This window comes from Bos indicus, chromosome 19, assembly GCF_029378745.1.
Source record: "Bos indicus isolate NIAB-ARS_2022 breed Sahiwal x Tharparkar chromosome 19, NIAB-ARS_B.indTharparkar_mat_pri_1.0, whole genome shotgun sequence".
NCBI classification, from domain to species: domain Eukaryota; kingdom Metazoa; phylum Chordata; class Mammalia; order Artiodactyla; family Bovidae; genus Bos; species Bos indicus.
The window spans coordinates 36,579,314-36,599,349 of NC_091778.1; the positions used below are offsets into that span (position 1 = coordinate 36,579,314).

At 55.7% G+C, this 20,036-nt stretch overlaps 1 protein-coding gene across 3 annotated transcripts in view; it reads left to right on the top strand.

Moving 5' to 3' along the window:
* The window catches only part of KCNJ12 (potassium inwardly rectifying channel subfamily J member 12), a 37,744-nt gene extending 28,444 nt beyond the window's left edge, over window positions 1–9,300 (top strand). For 2 of the 3 annotated variants that reach the window (XM_019981504.2, XM_070773246.1), the window contains one exon: window positions 4,766–9,300. In XM_019981504.2, the coding sequence (XP_019837063.2) occupies window positions 4,826–6,109 (1,284 nt within the window). In that variant the 5' untranslated portion in view covers window positions 4,766–4,825 and the 3' untranslated portion in view covers window positions 6,110–9,300. Of the gene's footprint in view, window positions 1–2,632; window positions 2,813–4,765 lie in introns of all 3 variants that reach the window. The other variant, XM_070773247.1, reaches the window with a different exon arrangement.
* The last annotated feature ends 10,736 nt before the right edge of the window (window positions 9,301–20,036 follow it).

The window sequence follows — 20,036 nt, forward strand, 5'->3', positions numbered from 1 at the left end:
TGTGCTCTTTGTAGTGGGGAGCTGCTCCCTGGCCTGCCACTGCACCAGGAAAGACTGGTGTTGGTGGCTGGAAACTGGGCAGGTGGGCCTGGAAGTGGGGAGGGCCCAGGGACAGCTGAGCGTCGGCCAGGCCCATCACCAGCACACAGCTCTCCTCAGGCCTCACACGGGGCCCCACCCTGAGGGCCTGCACAGTGTTGACTCCAAATGTTTGCAGCCTGTGGGTGACATCTGGGGAAGGGGAAGGACTGTGTCTGGGAAAGGTGGGCAGGCACAGGAGATGGCCATCATCACTGCAGACTGTGAGGGCAGAGGTGTTGGGCTCTCCCCAACCAGCCTTAGCCTGCTTACTGGACCCTGAGGTGCCAGCCTGCCCTCCCCATGCCAGGGATGCCCCTCTCCTGCCTTTGCACCCTGAGCTGCCCTTTCTCCCTGTGGTGCACCCTCCAAGTGTGGCCCAGACCCCTTGCTCCCTGTGTGACTGGGTGAGGCACCCTTCTCAGAGCCTCCGTCTCCCCACCGGCAGATGACGGGTTACATTTTTCAAGCCCTTGTGCTGAGTCTGATAGATAATGTCTGGATTAGAAAAGAGGGCGTGGCCACCACAGGCTGTAGTGATAAAGTGCTCTGTGATGGATTAATGATGTCTGCCTTGGGCAGGGACCAGGAAGGAGGTGTTTGTAGGTTACATGCTAGCTTTCCCTGAGACAAGTGCTTTGTAAGGATTCTTCCAGTTGACCATGAGGTGGTGAGTGCCCCTTCCCTGGATGTTCCAAGCGGGGCCTGAATGGCCATAGATCAGGGGCGCTTGCAAGGGTCTTGCCTCTGCTTTTGTGTGCTGAGAGAGGGGCTATTTGTGTCTCATCACCACCTGGCATTGCAGGAACCCTGAGGACTGAGGCTAGGAATACAGTGTCATGTCCACAATCTGGCCTTGGGGCTTGGAGGAGATAAGGAGATGGGAAGTTGAGTTCTCTTCAACCTCCCACACTAGGTGCTCACTTATGAAAGGCTGTATGACCCTGGGTAGGTGACTCAAGCTTTCTGAGCTTCAGTTTCCTCACCCAGAAAGTCATAAGAAGGGATTACATGGGCTATTTGAGCTCTTAGTGCCTGGAAGGTAGTAAGTGCCTGACAAATACTGATCACTCTGTTCACACCTATGCAGGGGTCCTGCCACCTGGGAATCCTCCCAGGGAGGGGGACATTGAGCGCCTCCTCAGTGGCCCCTCTATCGACCCAACTAGTCAGTGCTTTCTTGGCTTTGCCCTGGTCCCCTCTCGGATGCTGCAGAAACCTGAGGCCCAGAGCCTCAGGGGACCTGGCAGAGGGTGGCCCTCTCCATCCGGAGGCACCTCCTGATGACTTGGCCCCACCGGTAGTCATGTGTTAGCTGCCTGCCTAAAAGCTCCCAGCCCAGTCCCTGCTGGGGCACTGAGTCTGCTGGGTGCCAGAGCCTCTGTGCGTGGGTGCTGTGGCTGGCGGGCATGCCGGCTCTGGAGACGCTGGGATCAGGACAGGTTTGCCACCCCTTGGGGCTCTCTGGGTCCAGCCCACTGAGGGTGCCTCACACTCCACCTCTGCTGCTGTAGTTACCTGTCCTGGCTCAGGTGGGAGATCCCAGTGCCTGTCTCCCCTTCCCCTCCTAGCAACATCTGGGACCCCTGCCAGTCAACCTGGGCTTCCACTGCTGTGGTGTTAACTATTGTCTTTATCATGTATCTCCTCCTGGCCCATGACGTGTTTTGTGACCTGGAACAAGTCTCAGCCTCAGTTTTCCCATTTATAAAATGGAGAGCTAGCCTCCTTGCTTGCTAAGGCCTCTTCCAGCAAAGCGAATCTAGCTTCCTGTCTGTCTAATCTAACCGTATGTACCCGCTGAGCAGGAGCTAGATAGACCTGTACATCCCTGGTTGAGGATGTTGTCCCACTTTTCTTTCTTTTTTTTTTTTTTTGGCCATGCCCTGCAACTTTTGGGATGTTTGTTCCCAGATTAGAGATGGGATCCAACTTAGGTCCCCTGCAGTGGAAGTGCAGAATCCTAACCACTAGACCGCCAGGGATGTCCCCCACATTTCTTAAACCGAGTCCTTAAAGACCACAGAGCCCTGCAACCTTGCCTTCTGTGTATGGAGGGTCCCTGCATGTTTGGCAAGTTTGTGGTGCCAGGGCTCCTACTGTGGGTCTTTTTCTCAGCCTTTCTTGGTGGTGGTGTGTTTACCAAGTGCCTGTGAGGACTCCCCACACCCCTGACATCTCATGCACACACACACATACACACATGTGCACACAGAGCTGTCTGCTGTGTCTCTGCTCCTTAGTTTCCAGGGGTTTTGCCTGGGTGACTTTGCTCCAAGTACCAGTTTCCAGCTCTGAATAGTGGGGGAGTGGGCTGTGAATGTGGCCTGTGGATTTTCTCTATGGTTTTAGGAGAAACATCAATAAAATAGGTCTGGGTGGGGCATAGGCACCCAGCCCAGGCAGAGATGCCAGTGGTCACTGTGATACCCGCCACCTGACTGGGAGCTGGCCAAGTCACAGCCTCCATGTGAGGCTGCCCAGCTGCTGGGAACAGTCGTGCCAGTCTGGGCTCTCCTGGCCTTTGATTCTTTTGATTCTGTCCCCGTTACAGGCCTCAAGCTGCTCAGAGCCTTACCTGGAGCAGCCGTGACCTGCTGGACATCCCGCAAGTTCTCCCGGCCACACAGACCTGCCCCTTGCAATCCGGTGGCATGCTGCAGGCTTCTGAGTGCCCCATCCTGGTCACCTCTGCTTGGAAGGCCCAGGAATCTTGGGCTGGGCTGTCTTCCAGGCATGGTCCCTGGGGTACCCCCACCGCTGGCTCCTTGCCTCCTGGCTCAGGCAGAAGCAGCGCCCACCATTATAGCCTCAGGCCTCAGCTCTTCAGACCCAGGGTGAGGTAGTCAGCTGCAGCAGCTGTAGGGGAGAATCGCAGTGTGAGGAGAGCTGCCGCAGAGCCTGGGGTCCCCACGGTGGGAGACACTGTGTCAGACAGAAGTAGTTCTGAGTTCAGCTCTCCTGCTTACTAGTTATGTGATTTTGGGAAAATCATTTGACCTCTCTGGAACTCCATCCAGAGAGTAGAAACAGCCACAGTAGTTACCTCCTTGGGCTGCTGAGGAGTGACCCAGGAGTGTTTGCTGACGGGTCTGGCCTGCTCTCCTTGTGGACGGATGAGCTGGGAGGATTGTGTACTTGCCAGACCTGGGGATCCAGTGACACTGGCAACTGGATGGCTCCTGGGAGGGGTCTGCAGCCTGGCTGGTTGAGTGGGATCCACCTTCACCTTCTCCCAGGTGTTTGGAGCAGAGGTCAGAGGTGGTGCCCTCTCTGCGGCTCTGGCTGTACCCCGTCCCACAGACCAGGGCTGATCCCAACTTAGCCACCTCCTGGCTGTCACCTCCATTCCCTTTCTACTGGTCTGGCTGCCCTGGGACCTTCTCTGGGGCCTCAGCATCTCAGTGCATTCAAGTGCTCCCAGGCTCACCTGGCTCTGACCTCATGGTGCGACTGGTTTGGAGTTGGAGAGGCGTGGGGCCCATCAGTGCCCTGCCACACCATTCCCGCTTGGTGCCTGACACAGAAAGCCACATGGCCTCCGTGCCCACCCATGGGCCCAAGTGGAGTTGGGATCTCCCGTCTACAGATGCTGCCCCAGAACCAGCAGGGCCATGGGGAGGGGTGGCTTCCTGTGCATCCGGGGCCTGGATGCTTGCCCCCAGCAGTTAGAATGGGATTTGTCTGGCCGTGGGAACAGTGCTGGGGGTGTGGCTTGGGACCAACCACCCAGTGTGTGAGTGTGTGTGCCAACCAGGTGCTGTGCCAAGTGGGCTGAGGACGAGGGCTCTTATTTAGAGCTGAGGAAGGCAGGGGTGGCGGAGGCCCCCAGGCTGAGGTCAGCAGTCAGTGACCCCTCTGGAGGCTGACTCATGGGCCCCCTTCTAGCCACCTTTGGTGATGGGGAGGCCACAGGCCTAGCTTATGGGCAGTGAGAATAGGCACCTGGGGGAGAGTGGGAGTGTCAGGAGGGTGGTGGGTCCAGCTTTGGGTGTCCATCAGGCCCAGGTCCAGGCCCCAAGAGTGAAACTGCTGTGAACAAACAGCAAACCCCTGTACTCAGGGAGCTGGTGCTCTTGTGGTGGGATGGCTTGTGCAGCCCCGAGCAAGCTGTTGTTGTGGTCACTGGTGTTATGGGGTCAGGGAGGGATGTGTGGGATTCGAGTGGGGTTCTGGGGGGTGTACAGTTTTCTCAGGTGCAGGGAGGCCCTGGGAGATGCCCCCGAGGCATCAAAGCCAGGGCTTAGAGGAGGGTGTCCAGGTGGACCCAGGGGCGAGCAAGGGAAGGCTGGAGACGAGATGGACTGACTCCTGGTGGCTGCCGTGGGCACTGGCACCAAGCAGGAAGGCCAGCATGGTGGCTTTCATGCTGGTCTTCATGGGTGATTTCAAGGACTCAGGCCAGGAGGGTAGAAGAAGGAGCCGGATCCTGAATCCTGAATATATTGGAAAGCAGAGCCCTTGGTGGGAAAAAGGGGGACTGAGGAAGAACCCAGGGCTCTTGTCTGGAGCAGCTGGGAGTTTGGAGGCAGGCGGGGAGCTGGCTGAGATGGGAGGGAGGACCAAGAACTGGTTGTGGGTGAGTCTGGGTCTCCGCAACCATGGCTGGGCCGGGATGGAGGCGTGGAGGTTGGGGGGCAGCTACTGCGCCAGCACCGCCATCAGCCCTGCCATCCTTCTGTTGCAGGAGCTGCTCAATCCTGAGCCAGTCTGGGGTCAAGCGGGGTCTGCTGCCCCCACCTCCTGGATGACTGCGTCCGGCCGCACAAACCCCTACAGCATCGTGTCTTCAGAGGAGGACGGGCTGCACTTGGTCACCATGTCGGGCGCCAACGGCTTTGGCAATGGCAAGGTGCACACGCGGCGCAGGTGCCGGAATCGCTTCGTCAAGAAGAATGGCCAGTGCAACATCGAGTTCGCCAACATGGATGAGAAGTCGCAGCGCTACCTGGCGGACATGTTCACCACGTGCGTGGACATCCGCTGGCGCTACATGCTGCTCATCTTCTCGCTGGCCTTCCTCGCCTCCTGGTTGCTGTTCGGGGTCATCTTCTGGGTCATTGCTGTGGCCCATGGGGACCTGGAGCCTGCTGAAGCCCATGGCCGCACGCCGTGCGTGCTGCAGGTGCATGGCTTCATGGCGGCCTTCCTCTTCTCCATTGAGACGCAGACCACCATTGGCTACGGGCTGCGCTGCGTGACCGAGGAGTGCCCGGTGGCGGTGTTCATGGTGGTGGCGCAGTCCATCGTGGGCTGCATCATCGACTCCTTCATGATTGGCGCCATCATGGCCAAGATGGCGCGGCCCAAGAAGCGTGCACAGACGCTGCTATTCAGCCACAATGCGGTGGTGGCGCTGCGTGACGGCAAGCTCTGCCTCATGTGGCGCGTGGGCAACCTACGCAAGAGCCATATTGTGGAGGCCCACGTGCGGGCCCAGCTCATCAAGCCCCGGGTCACGGAGGAGGGCGAGTACATCCCGCTGGACCAGATCGACATTGATGTAGGCTTTGACAAGGGCCTGGACCGCATCTTCCTGGTGTCTCCCATCACCATCCTGCACGAGATCGACGAGGCCAGCCCTCTGTTTGGCATCAGCCGGCAGGACCTGGAAACGGATGACTTCGAGATCGTTGTCATCCTGGAGGGCATGGTGGAGGCCACGGCCATGACCACGCAGGCCCGCAGCTCCTACCTGGCCAACGAGATCCTGTGGGGCCACCGCTTTGAGCCTGTCCTCTTTGAGGAGAAAAACCAGTACAAGATCGACTACTCGCATTTCCACAAGACGTACGAGGTGCCATCCACACCCCGCTGCAGTGCCAAGGACCTAGTGGAGAACAAGTTCTTGCTGCCAAGCACCAACTCCTTCTGCTACGAGAATGAGCTGGCCTTCCTGAGCCGCGACGAGGAGGACGAGGTGGACGGAGAGCAAGACAGCCTCGGCCCCCAGGCCAGGCGCGACTTTGACAGGCCGCAGGCCGGCACAGCCCTTGAGCAGCGGCCTTACAGACGGGAGTCTGAGATCTGAGCTGCCGTCGGTCGGCCGAGGTGCAGCATCTGCCCCGCCAAGGAGAGGCCTGAGCCCCTCGAGGGCTCTGGGCCTGAGCAGGATGAGCTTGGGCCCTGGTTGCAGACTCAGTAGCGTTTTAGATGTTTTATGTTTCTTTACAACGCCTGGGAATGTTGGCGGGAGAGTGGGTGGCTTGTGCTGCCTCCGGAGCTGGGGAAGGCCCAGGGGTGGGGAGGTGGCCTCCGGGCACTGGGCTGCAGGAGCCAGGGCCTTCTGCCTGAGGAGGGAGCTGCAGCCTGTCCAGAGACGGCTGACCAGCCACCTGACCTCTGAGGGCGAAGGCCAGCAGGCAGTAGGGTGCCTCACTGGTTTTTACCTTGGGGAGAAACACCAGTTTCGGCTTTCTCAATCTTAGTTTGAGTAAGACTGTTTACAAAAAAAAAAAGAAAATTAACGTGATTGATTTTTATAATTTGTTGGGGGGAGAAAGGACAGTTAGAATCCTGTTAGTCTGCTAGGATGCAAGTAGCTGAGTGGAGTTTCCAGCAAGTTCCCGATGCTGGGCAGGCCTCTCTTCCGTGAAGACGGCGCATGTGCCTGATGGTGCCGCCTGCAGGGTAGGCGTGGGGCTCACCCCCATTCTTTGTGCTCACAAAGTGAATTGGATTTCATTTGTGATGGCAATACCGAGACCATGTTAATGATCCTAATGGAAGCTTTCCAGTGTTACTGGGCTGGGGGTAAGGGCCAGGAAGAGTCTGGGAAAAGCTTTCAGGTTTGACTCTGTACCTCCTGCAAGGCATATCTCAGGGCCGGGGTGGGACCTGCCGCCTACCGCCCCCAACCCTGACCTGCCGGGTTCTCCTGTTTGCTTCTCTCTCCTTTTCTGCCCAGAGGCCTCTACCCCTTCCCCTGAACTGTGGGGGTGGATGGCTCCATGGGAAGGAGAGCTGGGCTCCCCAACTCCAAGGAAGTGTTTCAGCCCCATCCCTACGGGGCCCCAGCATGAGTCGTGCCTTAGAGACCCTGGGAGTTTGGCTCCAGTTGTCACTGTTTTTATTGGACCCACGTGTCCTCTCCGCAGCCCCCAACTCCACCATATTCCTCTGTCTGCAGAGGTTGGGCTGACCTGGCACCCCACCCTCCCAAGGCGAGCAGTGCAGGTGTGCCCGGGCGGGGCCCAGCTGGGCTATGCCCTGATGCTGAACACACAAGAGTGTCCTAGGAAAGGTGAGCTTATCAGCACACACCTCTGGGTCGGGTAGAGGCTTGGGTTCCTTGTTTGTCACTGGCTTTTGGCTCTGCCAGCCCAAGAGCTGCCCAGCACAGGCTTGTTCTTGATGGAGAAAGCAGCTGGCAGGGGCCAGGCCTCAGGATGGAGCCTGGGCCTTTCCTGGGACTGCTGAGAGCACTGTGCTCACATATGACTGGGCTGTTCAGTCATTAGAGAGCTGGCATCTCCCCAGCCCACCTGCCCAGGTGCTGTGGGACAACTCACGACCAGGAGGTGCTAGGACTCCAGCCCCTCCCCACCTCCAACCCCAAGGCAGCTGGAGGCTTGCCCCAAGGTCAGGGGCCATGCGGGTCCCAGCACCGACTGTCCATTCCCAGCCAGACAGCCCTGCCCTGGCCTCACCGCACCCTAACTTTCAGTCAGGAACAGTCAAAAGGGTCAATCCCAAGCAGGTGGAGGCTGCTCGTTCGCTCAAGATCTACTGGATGGGCCTCTCTCCTTCCCAGCCCTGAGCCCCGGGCTTCTTCAGCCTTAGTCAGGGGGGTGGGGTGTGGAGTCCCCGTGGGAGCCATGAGGGTAGCAGATGGCCCTGGTTGCTTGGGGCTGGCACACAGGCCTGCCGGGCCAGCCCTCCACTCACCGCACCCAGGCCCCAGCTGTCTCGAGTGGCCTGGGGCACCTCCTCTCAGGCCTGCCCACCTCCCAGGCTCACACTGGATGGCTCAGGCCACAGACTCTGCAGGAGGGCCACTCCGAGCTGCCTTTCATCTCGCACCAAAGGCAGATGCTGTGTTTTCAAACTCCACTATCTGCTTTTTGCCTCCTCTGTGTTTATTTATTTATTTATTTATTGCTTGTGCTAAAGACCAAAATAGTCTCCCTCTTTAGTGCCCTTGAAGCAGGAGGGCAGATGGAGCAGCTGTGTGTGCAGAGGCAGGATCAGGTGGCCCCTGGGGCGTGTGTGCCTGTGTGTGGGGTATGGAGTTGTGAACTCACTGAGTGTGCCATGTGCTGTGTGTGTGCGGAGCACGTGTGTTGTGTGGGAGTCTGTGGGCACACAGGTGTAGGTCATATGTGGCCTATGTGCTGTACAGGTGGGGGTACAAACTTGCTCTGCCCCCAGCCCCTGGCAGTGGTATTTCCAGGAAGCTTCCTGGCAGCCTGGGCCTGGTGGTGCGGGGGCTGGAGCTGCCCGAGGCGCCCTCTGCCCGGAGAAAGCAAGCTGCTTATGTGGGGAGGGACCTGGAGCCAAGTGTGTGAGAGCCGAGGCGTGAATTCCCATATTGAGTCATCTCGTCCATGTGCCAGTGAAGCGTGTCCAGTGATGGCTTTTCCTTGAAGTGCTCGAGTCTGTGCATGGGAGTGTCCTGCAGATGTGTGCCCATGACCATCTCCACATGTGTGTGAACCCGGGCAGGTGGCGTCTGTGTATGATACTCCGTGTGGCTCATGGGTCTGTTTGTGTGTTTGTTGGTTACTGTGTTTCCAGGCTGCGGGGCTGGGCACACAGCACTGACAGACCTCAGCTGTGGTCCCACCAGCCCTCTGCCCCGACTCTGTCCACATGGGCAGGTAAGGGGCACGGGTGACAGGGTGAGGCTTCTGTGCATGTTGGCACAAGGTGACAGCCACACAGGTATGTGAGTCTGCCACCTCCAAAGGTGAGCATCTGCACATGACTGCATGTTAGGAGGCCTGTGTGCATCTGTCCACAAACACACATACATGCATGCGCCAGGCTCCGGCCGTAGAGCTGCGCCTGTCCGCCGAGGGTGGCGTGTGTGTCTGTGGGCCGCTCGTGTCCGCTCAGGCCCAGGTGTGTTTCTCAGAACACGGCACCCCTGCCTGCCATACCTGCTGGTGCTGTGCCGCTCAGTCCCTGCCCCCAGAGGGTCCCAGTGGGGGCTGGGGACCTTGTGGGAAGGAGGCCCCTGCAAAGGTCAAATCGATGTCAAATATATTTTAAATGGTGAAACGAGGAGAATTTTCATGTTATTTTCAACACAGAGCGTCTGGAGGTGTAGGCCATGAGACTAGACCACACTACACTCATCTCAGCCTCCTGGAGCGGTGCCGTGTGCAGACGTGTGTTGAGAGGCCCTGCCTGGTGTGGTGCGCACGGCCCCTCGTGTTGCCCCCGACCCCCACCCAGCACCCCGTGACCTGCGGGGGGCTCCCCAGAGGCTGATGAAGGAGGACAGAGAGGACAGAAGCAGCCTCCTTGCAGACCCCTGCGTGTTCCTCAGGCTGTGACCTGGCCCAAGTGTGCCCGACAGCCGCCACAGCTGGGCCCCGGGCCCCTGCAGGGTCCTCCCCAGGCCTGTGCCTCCCTTTCCCTTTCTCCTGCAAGGGTTTGGCGAGGGCAGGGCTGATGTGTGCTGAGCCCCCAGAATGAGGCAGGCCTGGCTCCCACTGGTGTGGGGGAGCTGAGAGGGGTTGAAGTGGGGGCAGCAGGGCCGCAGAGGGCAGGCTCGTGCGGCTGCAGTGTGGACACGTTGGCCTGTTCTGGGCTAAGAATATCATCACCTCAAGGGTCTCTGTTGGAAGAAGCCCCCAAGGAAAGGATCCTTCCTTTTGCCCAAACTTTCCCTGAGTGGAGACCCCTCTGTGTCAGTGAAGATCCACGCCATGATTCCGGGCCGCTGGAGAGGGAGCCGGGTGGGGACGGGGCTGTGGTCCCGTGAAGGCTTCTTGGCCCGTGTCCCCGTGGGTTGGACCCAGAGGCGATTGGCTTGATGAGGGCGGCGGGTGCTCTCCTCCTCTGGCCCTGGAGCTTTCCCTGGGGTCCCAATGCCAGAAGCTAAGCCAGTCGTGGCCTTCCCTGCCAACCGCCCCCGACTCCCACACCCCAGAGCTCTCACCAAAGCACCGCCAGGCCAGGCCTCCGGGCAGGAGGACCCGGCTCCAGCTGGAGCTCAGGAGTCCCTCAGGCCAGTCCCGACCCAGTCAAACCCCAGGCCACATGCTTGCTTACCAGTCAAGAGTGGCTTCCTTTCCCTCTCTGGCCTCAGTCTCCCCATCGGTGCAGAAGGGTGTTCCTAACAGCAGCCAGCCTGCAGATTTGTTGGAGAGTGAAAGAGAGAGCCTGTTAATTCAGCAAGAGCCTTGAAACTGTGCCCTTGGGTTGGAACACAAGCCCTCAGGCCCCCATCCATATGTGTCTGTGCCCACTAGCTGCCTCTACTCTTTCCCGCCTCCCAGAGGATGAAATGAGTCCACCTTGGAATCTTCCCTGAAACAGGTAAAAATGGGGGGTGGGGAGGGGCATGGAGAATCTGAGATCAGGGGACAGGCTTACTGTCCTGGAGGAGGTTAGTTCTGGGTTATTGAGGGTGTTGCCCAAGGGCAGTGGGAGGGTAGTTATCTGATCTGGGGTCAGAGCTGTGGCTCAAGCCCCAGCGCCCCGTGTGGCCTTCATGTCTGGTCATTGGACACAGAGACCACTGCCCTCCTACCAGGACCGACAGCCTGGCCAGAGGGTCTCCCCAAGTCCACCTTCTGTTGAGGGGGCCTGCGACTCGGGAGGAAGTTGGAAATGGGTTTCCCTTCAGTGCCAAGGAGTCAAGGTCACAGCAGTGTCCTCAAAGGACACCCCCTCCCCCTCCCACAGGCCAGTCTCCACCAGGACCAGAGTGGTCTCCAAACCAGAGTCTGGGCTTTCACCCACTGCCTGTGAGCCCTCCCCCGCTTCCTTCTGCACTGGATCCTGTCTGTCCAACCTGCCTTCATCCTGCCCTCCTCATCCCCCTCCTCTGCTCCAGGCACCCTGTCCCCCTTTAGTCCCTTGAGAGCACGTTTTTGTCCCCACTCCAGGGCCTGCGCAAGGGCTGTTCCCTTTGCCTGGACTGCCCTTCCCCTCACCCCCTCACCCTTCCCCTAGACTCACCTCCCCATCCTTCCTGGCCCCCTGCAGAGGCTCCCCGTGGGCAGGGGTGGTGTGTCTCGACCCACTGCTGAGGGCCTAGTGCCCCGAGCAGGGTAAGATGTGCTCCCTGTGTGTTCATCTGGTGAAGATGGATGGGCGGAGGGCGGGTCCTGTGGGCTTCCCACCCAGAGAGGGGCCTTCAAGTCTCACCAGCCTGCTGCCCCCACTCCCAACTTCCCCCTAACCCCGTGTAGGCAGAGGCCAGCCACCAGCCATGCTGGGAAGAGACCGGTTCAGTCTGAGGGTAGGGAGGGTGGAGAGCTTGGCACTCCAGGAAGTCTGAGCCAACTGAGGGCCCTGGGCCCCTTTTTGTCAGTGCTGCTGAGACAGCACAGGAGGAGTCGTCCTTACCCAAGGCTGGGCTGGGGTCTCAAAGGCCTTCTGCCTCCTAAATGTTTATGATCAGCCATCTTTGGGCCTCAGTTTCCCTGCGTGAGAAACGGGAGCCCCATCTATTCCTCCAGTAGCATTTATGAATTGCCACCGTTATGAATTGCCAGGCACTGGAGGAGAAGGCAATGGCAACCCACTCCAGTACTTTTGCCTGGAAAATCCCATGGACGGAGGAGCCTGGTAGGCTGCAGTCCATGGGGTCGCACAGAGTCAGACACGGCTGAAGCGACTTAGCAGCAGCAGCAGCAGCCAGGCATTGGAGCCCTGGGAGGAAGCAGGATAGGCCCAGCTCCTGACATCCCTCTAGGGGTTCAGGGGACAGACAATGGTGTGAGCCTGCAATAGATCCATGTGCCGTGACTCAGTGGTGGGAGGCGGGGTGGCCTGGGGGGTTGGTGAAGGAAGCAGTAGAAGCAGGAGAGGAACTGAAGGACAGACTTGGGAGCAGCTGAAGGCCAGCCACCTGACCCTGGGTTCAGGCGTGTGAACTGTGACCCCTCTCCATGGGGAGGCACAGCCTCTCAGCACCTTTGGGCCCAGGTGGCTCCTGTTAACCTGGATGATTCTCCAGAGAAGGGGCAGTTGAGATCCACTGGGCAACGACCCAGCAGCAGGGCACGGGGCTCACCCCAGTACAGGCGTCCGATGGTGCACAAGACACGCCTCTGCCGCAGCCGCTGCCACGGGGCCCAGTCCCTGAATGAGAGGGATGCTCAGGCCCCAAGCACAAAGCAGGGGAGGCCTTGTCGGAGGGACCAGTGGGTCCAAGGAAGAGGCATTTCCTCTGAGCTCGGAAGGATGAGTAGAGGTTTCCCAGGTATATGGGAAGGGGCTTCCCAGCGTGGGGTCAGCACCAGCAAAGGCCCCTGGGGTGAGAGCGTAGGAGGAAGTGAAAGGAACAGTTTGGCTGGGGTGGGGAAGACCACACAGGGCCCCATGCGGGGCCTGACCTCCTCCAGACCTCAGCCTTCCTCAGCCCTCCGTGATGGCCTTGCGGCATTGCTCCACAGCCTCCCCAGAGCAGGAGCTCTGGTCCTCTCGTTCTCGATGGAGCCCCAGCACCCAGAGTAACCAGTGCCTGGCTCCCTGTAGGTGCTCAGCTTGGGCTGCTCCCACAAGATGTAAAAGAACTACGGGAAGTTGTTCTTGACCTGTCCTGGGAGGGGCTGGGGCCTTGCCATGGAGCTGGCTGAGGAGTAGGTCCAGGAGGCCTCCTCCGTGTTGGCCCAATGGCGAGGTTCCTGCAGGCTTGCATAGTTTGTGTGTGGCGGTGTCCTTCTCAGAAGTGCACAAAATTAAACAACCTATGGTCGCCAAGGAACCCGTCCTCGTGCAGAACAGTTACCAAAGTACAAACGAAAAAATCTGTGGGATGTTAATAACTGCAGGCTTCCCAGGTGGTGCTAGTGGTCAAGATCCGCCTGCCAATGAGACGCAGGCTCAGTCCCTAGATCGGGAAGATCCCCTGGAGGAGGGCATGGCAACCCACTCCAATATTCTTACCTGGAGAATCCAACGGATAGAGGAGCCTAGTGGGCTACAGACCGTGGGGTCACAAAGTGTCGGATACGAATTATCGACTGAGCCTGCACGCAGTAACCATGTTTCCTCACTAACTGTTGATGCCAGCTTCCTGGAGGTGAGTGCAGCCTCACTGTCAGGGGTTCCAGAAAGTCACCAGCAAAGAACCCCACCCCTACCTCCCCACATCCCCCACCCCCACCATTCTGCAGGTGGCAGAATTGCCTCCATGTAAAAGAAGAGGATGTGGTCACTTTTCATTAGAGGTGAGAACACATGCTTCTCACCCAGGTACAGTCCCCGAGCCCGGGTGGGCATGCAGGCCTGGCTTCTAGCCCTGCAGATCCAGTGGTTTGGAGACAGGCTTGCTGCTGTGGGGCAGGGCAGGGACACTTCTCCTGCAGAGGTCCGAGAGAATATGCTGTAGGCTTTGTGGCTACGAGGTCGCTGGGACCAGCATGGCTCCGTTAGCCTGACAGCAAAGCCATTATTATTACTGTTCAAATAACACCTCATTTATGGGCCCTGATATCTGAATTCCATATATTTTTCACATGGCACAGACTATTACTCTTTGACTCCACTCCCTGCTCTCCCCCACCCCACCATTATTAAAAAATGCAAAACTATTCTTAGCTGGAGGGCCATGAAAACAGCCTGTGGGCTACATCAGAATCTCCCAGAACTTCTTTAAGCTCAAACCACTGTGAGTTCTGATCCATCCGGCCCTTGACAGTCCCTAAATGTGTATTTCTAACAAGTTCCCAGGTGATGTCAAGCTGTTGGGTTGCCTTACCCTGAGAACCGCTGTTTTTCTGCCTGGGAGATGAAGCCCCAGATGTTTGTGAGTTGACCGCCCGCCCTGGCTCTCACACAGTTATAACCCTTCCCGAGTGTGAGATTAGGTGGCCTGGTGTTCCCTACAGAGGTGCCAAGCCAAGGTAGCCCCTCTCTGATGTAGGAGAGGAAAAAGATGGTTTTCCCCTCTATCTTCCCACATTCTTCAGCTTGTATCCTGCAAATTGGACTAATAAAAGAGGAATAAGGGAAAACAAGCAGAAGTTTACCAGTATACATATCACACATACACACGAGAGAACTCAGTGATGAGTGACTCCAAAGATGGTTGGAATGCAGACTTTCAACAGCACTTTACAGATGAGGAAGCTGAGGTTCAAGGACAAGCAGGAGTGTGCTGGCCTCTCACCGCTCAAGCCAGATCTCCGCACTGTTTTGGATCCCCCTACCCCCCACTCCACTCTGGTGCAACACCCTGACCTTTTAAATCTTTAGAATTTGTTTTGAGCCCCAAAGCATTTCTCCATCCCACTGCCTCCACCCAGTCTAGGCCACTGTCATCTCTGACCTGTAGTTAGCACCTCCCTGCTCCCCTGAGCCTCTTGCCCTTCTGTACCTGGGCAAGACTTTAGAGTCCCCTGGGCTTTGGGTCTGGGTGGCCTGGGCTCCCTGGCCCTGATGGGCCCACGGGAAGCCTGCATGAAGCCAGCTCCAGCAGGCAGAAGGCTTGGCTATATGAAGAGTAGGCCAGTCACCTGGATCCTGGCTCCATGCTCCCTGAGTGACCTGCCAGCCGCAGCCCCTCCCTGACACCTCTGTTTCTGGCACACGAGGAAGGATGTGGAAAGACGCTTCCCTTCCCTTCCTGGGTCAGCGCTTCTTCAGCGTTGAGGCTGGGACTGTTCTACTGAGGCGGGAGCTTGGGCACCACAGCCCTGGGTCAGGGCAGCCCCAGGTTGGGCTCTGGAGCAGTGCTGCTGCCCAGTGTACCGCGCACGCCTAGGAGGCCGTTCATGGCCTGTTCCTCCGTGTGCACAGCAGTGGTAACCTCCGAGACCTCTGGCCTCTCCTCACTGCCCGCAGGCTCCGTGGGGAGGGCCCACAGCACATGTGGAAGGCATGGTGTGGGGTGCCCCGGCCAAGATGGGAGCTGTTTCTGCAGACAGGCACAACTTTTCTTTGTGAACTGACTGACTACCTGGAAAATACTCGAAAGGGTGACGAGGCCTCCTACCAACACACGCACATAACCACATTCACATAGACCCACACATACACACCTGAAATGTACACAAACACACGTGCACTAAACATACACACACGACAGTATGTGCTGTATTACACAGTAGTGCCAAAGAGCAGCCCCCAATGCATGCGCCAACGTGAAGGATCCTCACAGTCACACGTGCGGACATGCTGAGTCTGTGGGGCTAGAGCTCAGGGCGTGGGTTGCCTGTGGGAGCAGGTGAGGGGTTAGGACCTGGTAGGTTTGGGCTCAGAGAACAGGAGTCCCTGGCTCTGGGGGAACAGGTTGACAAGGAAAGGTTTCCAGTCCACGTGTCCTGCCCATCAAAGAGGGGGCTTTTATCAGTATATGCATTGCACACACATGAGAGAACTCAGTGAGGGAAAAAAAAGACAGAGACAGATAAAGTGACAGACCAAAAAACATGCAGCCTGATAGATGGACAAAGAGAGAGAATCAGAAAGATGGACACATTAACAGACACATCAACAAGAGACAGAAAGCTATATGGACAACACAGAGAAAAAGACAGGCAGGATTATGGATAGAGAGGTACAGGCAAACTAACAGAAAAGTGAGGCAGACACCCAGACAGGCAGGCATACAAACACACATCTGTACATACAACCACACACACATATGTAGGTACAGCTACACACATATATGTGGGTACAGTCCCTAACACACACATGGATATAGGTACAGCTGCCCACACACAGATGTAGGTACAGCTGCCCACACACAGATGTAGGTACAGCTGCCCACACACAGATGTAGGTACAGCCACACACAGTTGTAGGTACAGTCACACACACAGATGTAGGTACAGTCACCCACACACAGATGTAGGTATAGTCACACACACAGATGTAGGTACAGTTACCCACACACAGATGTAGGTATAGTCACACTCATAGATGTAGGTACAAATACACACACAGATGTAGGTACAGCCACACACACACAGATGTAGGTACAGTGTCACACACACACACACACACACACACACACACACACAGATGTAGGTTCAGAGAGAGGGGCAGAGCCAGTGGAACAGAGAGGCAGACAGCATTGTTTCTGTCTTTTTCTCTGAATTTGAATAGAGTTCCTCTGTGTGGGGCACATTGGCATGAGGAGGTCATGGCCACCTAAGATGCCATTATGAGCTCCTGTCAATCATGAGCCTTGGATTCATATGACTTCAAGTGACGTGAAGGGCAAAACAATGTAGATCTGACATCTCATATGGGATCAGAATGCTTCTTGCGCTTTGATTATTTGACTAAGGATATACGTTAAGAACGGAGAAGGCAATGGCACCCTACTCCAGTACTCTTGCCTGGAAAATCCCATGGATGGAGGAGCCTGGTAGGCTGCAGTCAATGGGGTTGCGAAGAGTCGGACACGACTGAGCAACTTCACTTTCACGCATTGGAGAAAGAAATGGCAACCCACTCCAGTGTTCTTGCCTGGAGAATCCCAGGGACGGCGGAGCCTGGTGGGCTGCCGTCTATGGGGTCCCACAGTCGGACACGACTGAAGCGACTTAGCAGCAGCAGCAGCAGCATACATTAAGAATGGTCATATTTTTATTTTGTTTTTGCTTGTTTCTGTTTAAGAGGAAAAATCCATAAAAATTCTACCCTGAAGTCTTTTTCCTGGAATATACCTAAATGAGGGATTCCAATTGGAGCCAGCAGAGGGCAGGAAGTCATCAGTCACTAGATCGTGTTGCTCGGTCTGTGGACAAGTAAACTCAAGGTTTGCTTGTGTCGTTGCTTCTTGAGCATTTGGTTAACTCCAAGAGCTGCACACACTCATCCACCCTTAATGAATGTGCTGAGTCTTCAGTATCTATAGCATTCAGACTTTCTGCTCTTTCTCAGCAATGAGGTATTAGAGGACACAGCTGTTCTTCGAAGTGGGGTGGAAAATCAACAAAAATCCACTCAAAATCAATTTTATGGGAGGTCCAGGATGATTATATTGGATAGAATAAACAACAATCCAAAATGAATATCTTAGTGCAATTAACAATTTTAAGCTTATTCATTTTCCTTTATATTGCATAATTTACTAAATTCTGCATCCGCAGAAATATGTTGTTTGTTGTTCAGAAAGAATGACTTCTGGAAGGTAAGTAATCAAAGTGTGTCTAAGCTCTTTACACCAATTGACATTGTCCCAGCAATGTGGTCTCTTCATCCAACTGCTGACAACAATTAGTCGTGTATTCATCAGTATTTACAAGCAACCCTCAATGCCCGTCATCTCAAATGTGGTTTCCAATTACAGATGCATCCTTAACTTTTTATGATTTTGGGACAAGTAGGAATAGGCTGGTCCACATAAATAAGATCAAGCATGTTCCTCTTTGAACATGGAAATTACGAGACCCAAGTTTTCCCACCAACATTCCCTTAGAGGCAGTAGTCTGCTGGAGTCTTGACGGGTGCCGTGAGTTAGGAGATGGCAGGAGGACTCCAGCTAGGACAGCCTGCAGACATCCGGTCTCCAAGGAGAGGAAGGCCCTCTGTGCTCTCTTGGTGAGCCTCACCCTGTGGACCTACCACACTTGGAGTCTCTGCTGGACTTTGCGGTTCCTGGACCTCCAATCGGTGCAAACACACATTAGGTACTTTTTCACATCTAGCCTTTCCAGTCCATATTAAGTCTGTGAAATTCAGCCATATTATATCATTATTTCATATAACAGCCATTCCTGTCATCATTGCTAGGTCCTACTATTGTTTGACTATATCAAAATATACGTATCTGTTCGACTACTGATGTGAACTTTCTAATTCTCTGATTCTTTTAGCTTTTTCCTCCTGGCACATCTTCTCATGGACATAAGCCATAATCCCTGTCAGGCTGTGTCATACGGGGTGTGTGTGTATGCTCAGCTGTATAGATATTGCCAAGCAGTTTTCTTTCCAAAGTTGTTATATTGATTGTACTAATTCAGCCCTGTGCTTTGCTCGTGAGGCCTTGCTGGCAGTGTCAGCTTCCCGTACGTGTCCTCTCTTGTCTCGCGTGCCCCCTGCGTGTGTCTCCTGCTTTCTACGTGCTGCCCGGGTCTCTGTTAGACTGATCGGTATGGTTTTGTTTTTTTCCCCCAACTGGACAATGACAACACGATTACTAACCTGGAAAAGGCAAACTAAATCTATTTGCTGTTCTTGTTAGCCGTCTGGTGGGTAACAACTGAGAAGATTGGTAACATTCAGGGTGGTCAGACCATGGGTAAATATATACACGGAGCTACTGGGCAGAACATAGAAATGTTACGATGGGTATGGATTTGACCAGTAAATTTTCCTTCATGCCACCCCTACTTTAGAGAAAGATGCTCACCTGAGTAGGAAGATGCTCACTGGCATGATCACCTACATGTGGTCCGGATACAAATGGTCATGACAGGACAGTTGTCAAACTGGCGTCTCCGATGTACAACCTGAGGTCAGTTCATGCAGACTGACCAGGACAGATAGGCAGGACATATGGGGTATGGAAGTGTCAGTCTGTACAGAGAAGCATCTGGAATCTTTGTGTAAAATGATGGCCCACAAACTATCTCATCCCACTAAGAGTCTCAGGTACCAACCATTCAGTTCAGTAGAGGAGCGGAGCCCTAGGTCATCTGACACTTGGCAGGAGCCTGGGGCTTTCGTGGGGAACGGCTGGACTGGGCTCACCCAGCTGGATAGCCCCTGCAGCATGGCTGCCGGCTGAGCCCATCAATCCAACACCGCTCACAGCATTTACTTGTTTGTTCAGGTCATCACGATCACGCTGTGAGCAAGCATGTTCCCAGGTGGTGTGAGAGCTGGGACATAGGATAAGGAGCTGCCGAAGGCCCAGCAGACAAAGCACAGTAACCTCAGTGGGCAGCTGCCTCCCAGGGTGTCTGCCCCGCTGCCACTCCTGTGATTATGTGATTATGTGATTATTTTTTTGAGCAAAGGGGCTTGGCAGATGGAATTAAAGTTACTGATCAATACCCTTTGGCAGGATAAGATCCCGGTGGGCCTAATCTAATCACACAAGTCCTTACGAACTGACAGCCTTCTCTGGTTACGGGCACAAGGGCAGGTCCGATCTGTCAGGAGCTGAGCTGAGAGGTGTGAGTAGGTGAGTAGAGCCACAGGCCCCGAATGGAGGCGTGAAAGCTTTAATCACTTCCTGGATTGAATGATGCAAGCATCTCCAGCTGTTCCATTGTCCCCCAGGGGAAACGTGTACCTGTTGAGGCTAGGTGGGGCAGAGCATATGGCGGGTCATCTCACAGCGGGGTAGGCCCAGCAAAAGGCTCTGGTGGTTCTAGGGACCCAAGGTGGGTGCGAAGGGGTGAGCTTGGAGTGGAAAAATACTGGGTACCAAGTCAATGGGGGGAAAGCACCTTCGAGGTTTCCCCCTTCCTCCTTGAAGGCACCTGGGGAAGACCCCTGTCCAAGCATCAGATAAAAGCACCTGGGAATGGAGCTGCCAGGGATAGAAGTGTAAGTCTGTGAAGAGCCCAGCCAGCAGGGGCCTGAGTCCTTGACCGTGCAGGGGGCAAAATCTGTTACCAGAAGACATATCTCTCTGGCATGAGGATTCATTTGGGCTGATTATTTAAAAAAAAAAACAGAAGACTCAGGAAGTGTTTTGTTTTGTTATTTTTACCTCCCTCTTAGCTGCCTATAGAATTTAGATATAGAGACTGTTCCTGGAAGAGAGCTGTCCTTGGAGAAATCTGGGTTTTGTGGGTTTTGTGCAGTGGGGAGAGTCAGCAGAGCCTGGAGACCAGAGTCCACTCTCATCCCGCTGCCTCTGCAGGGCTCAG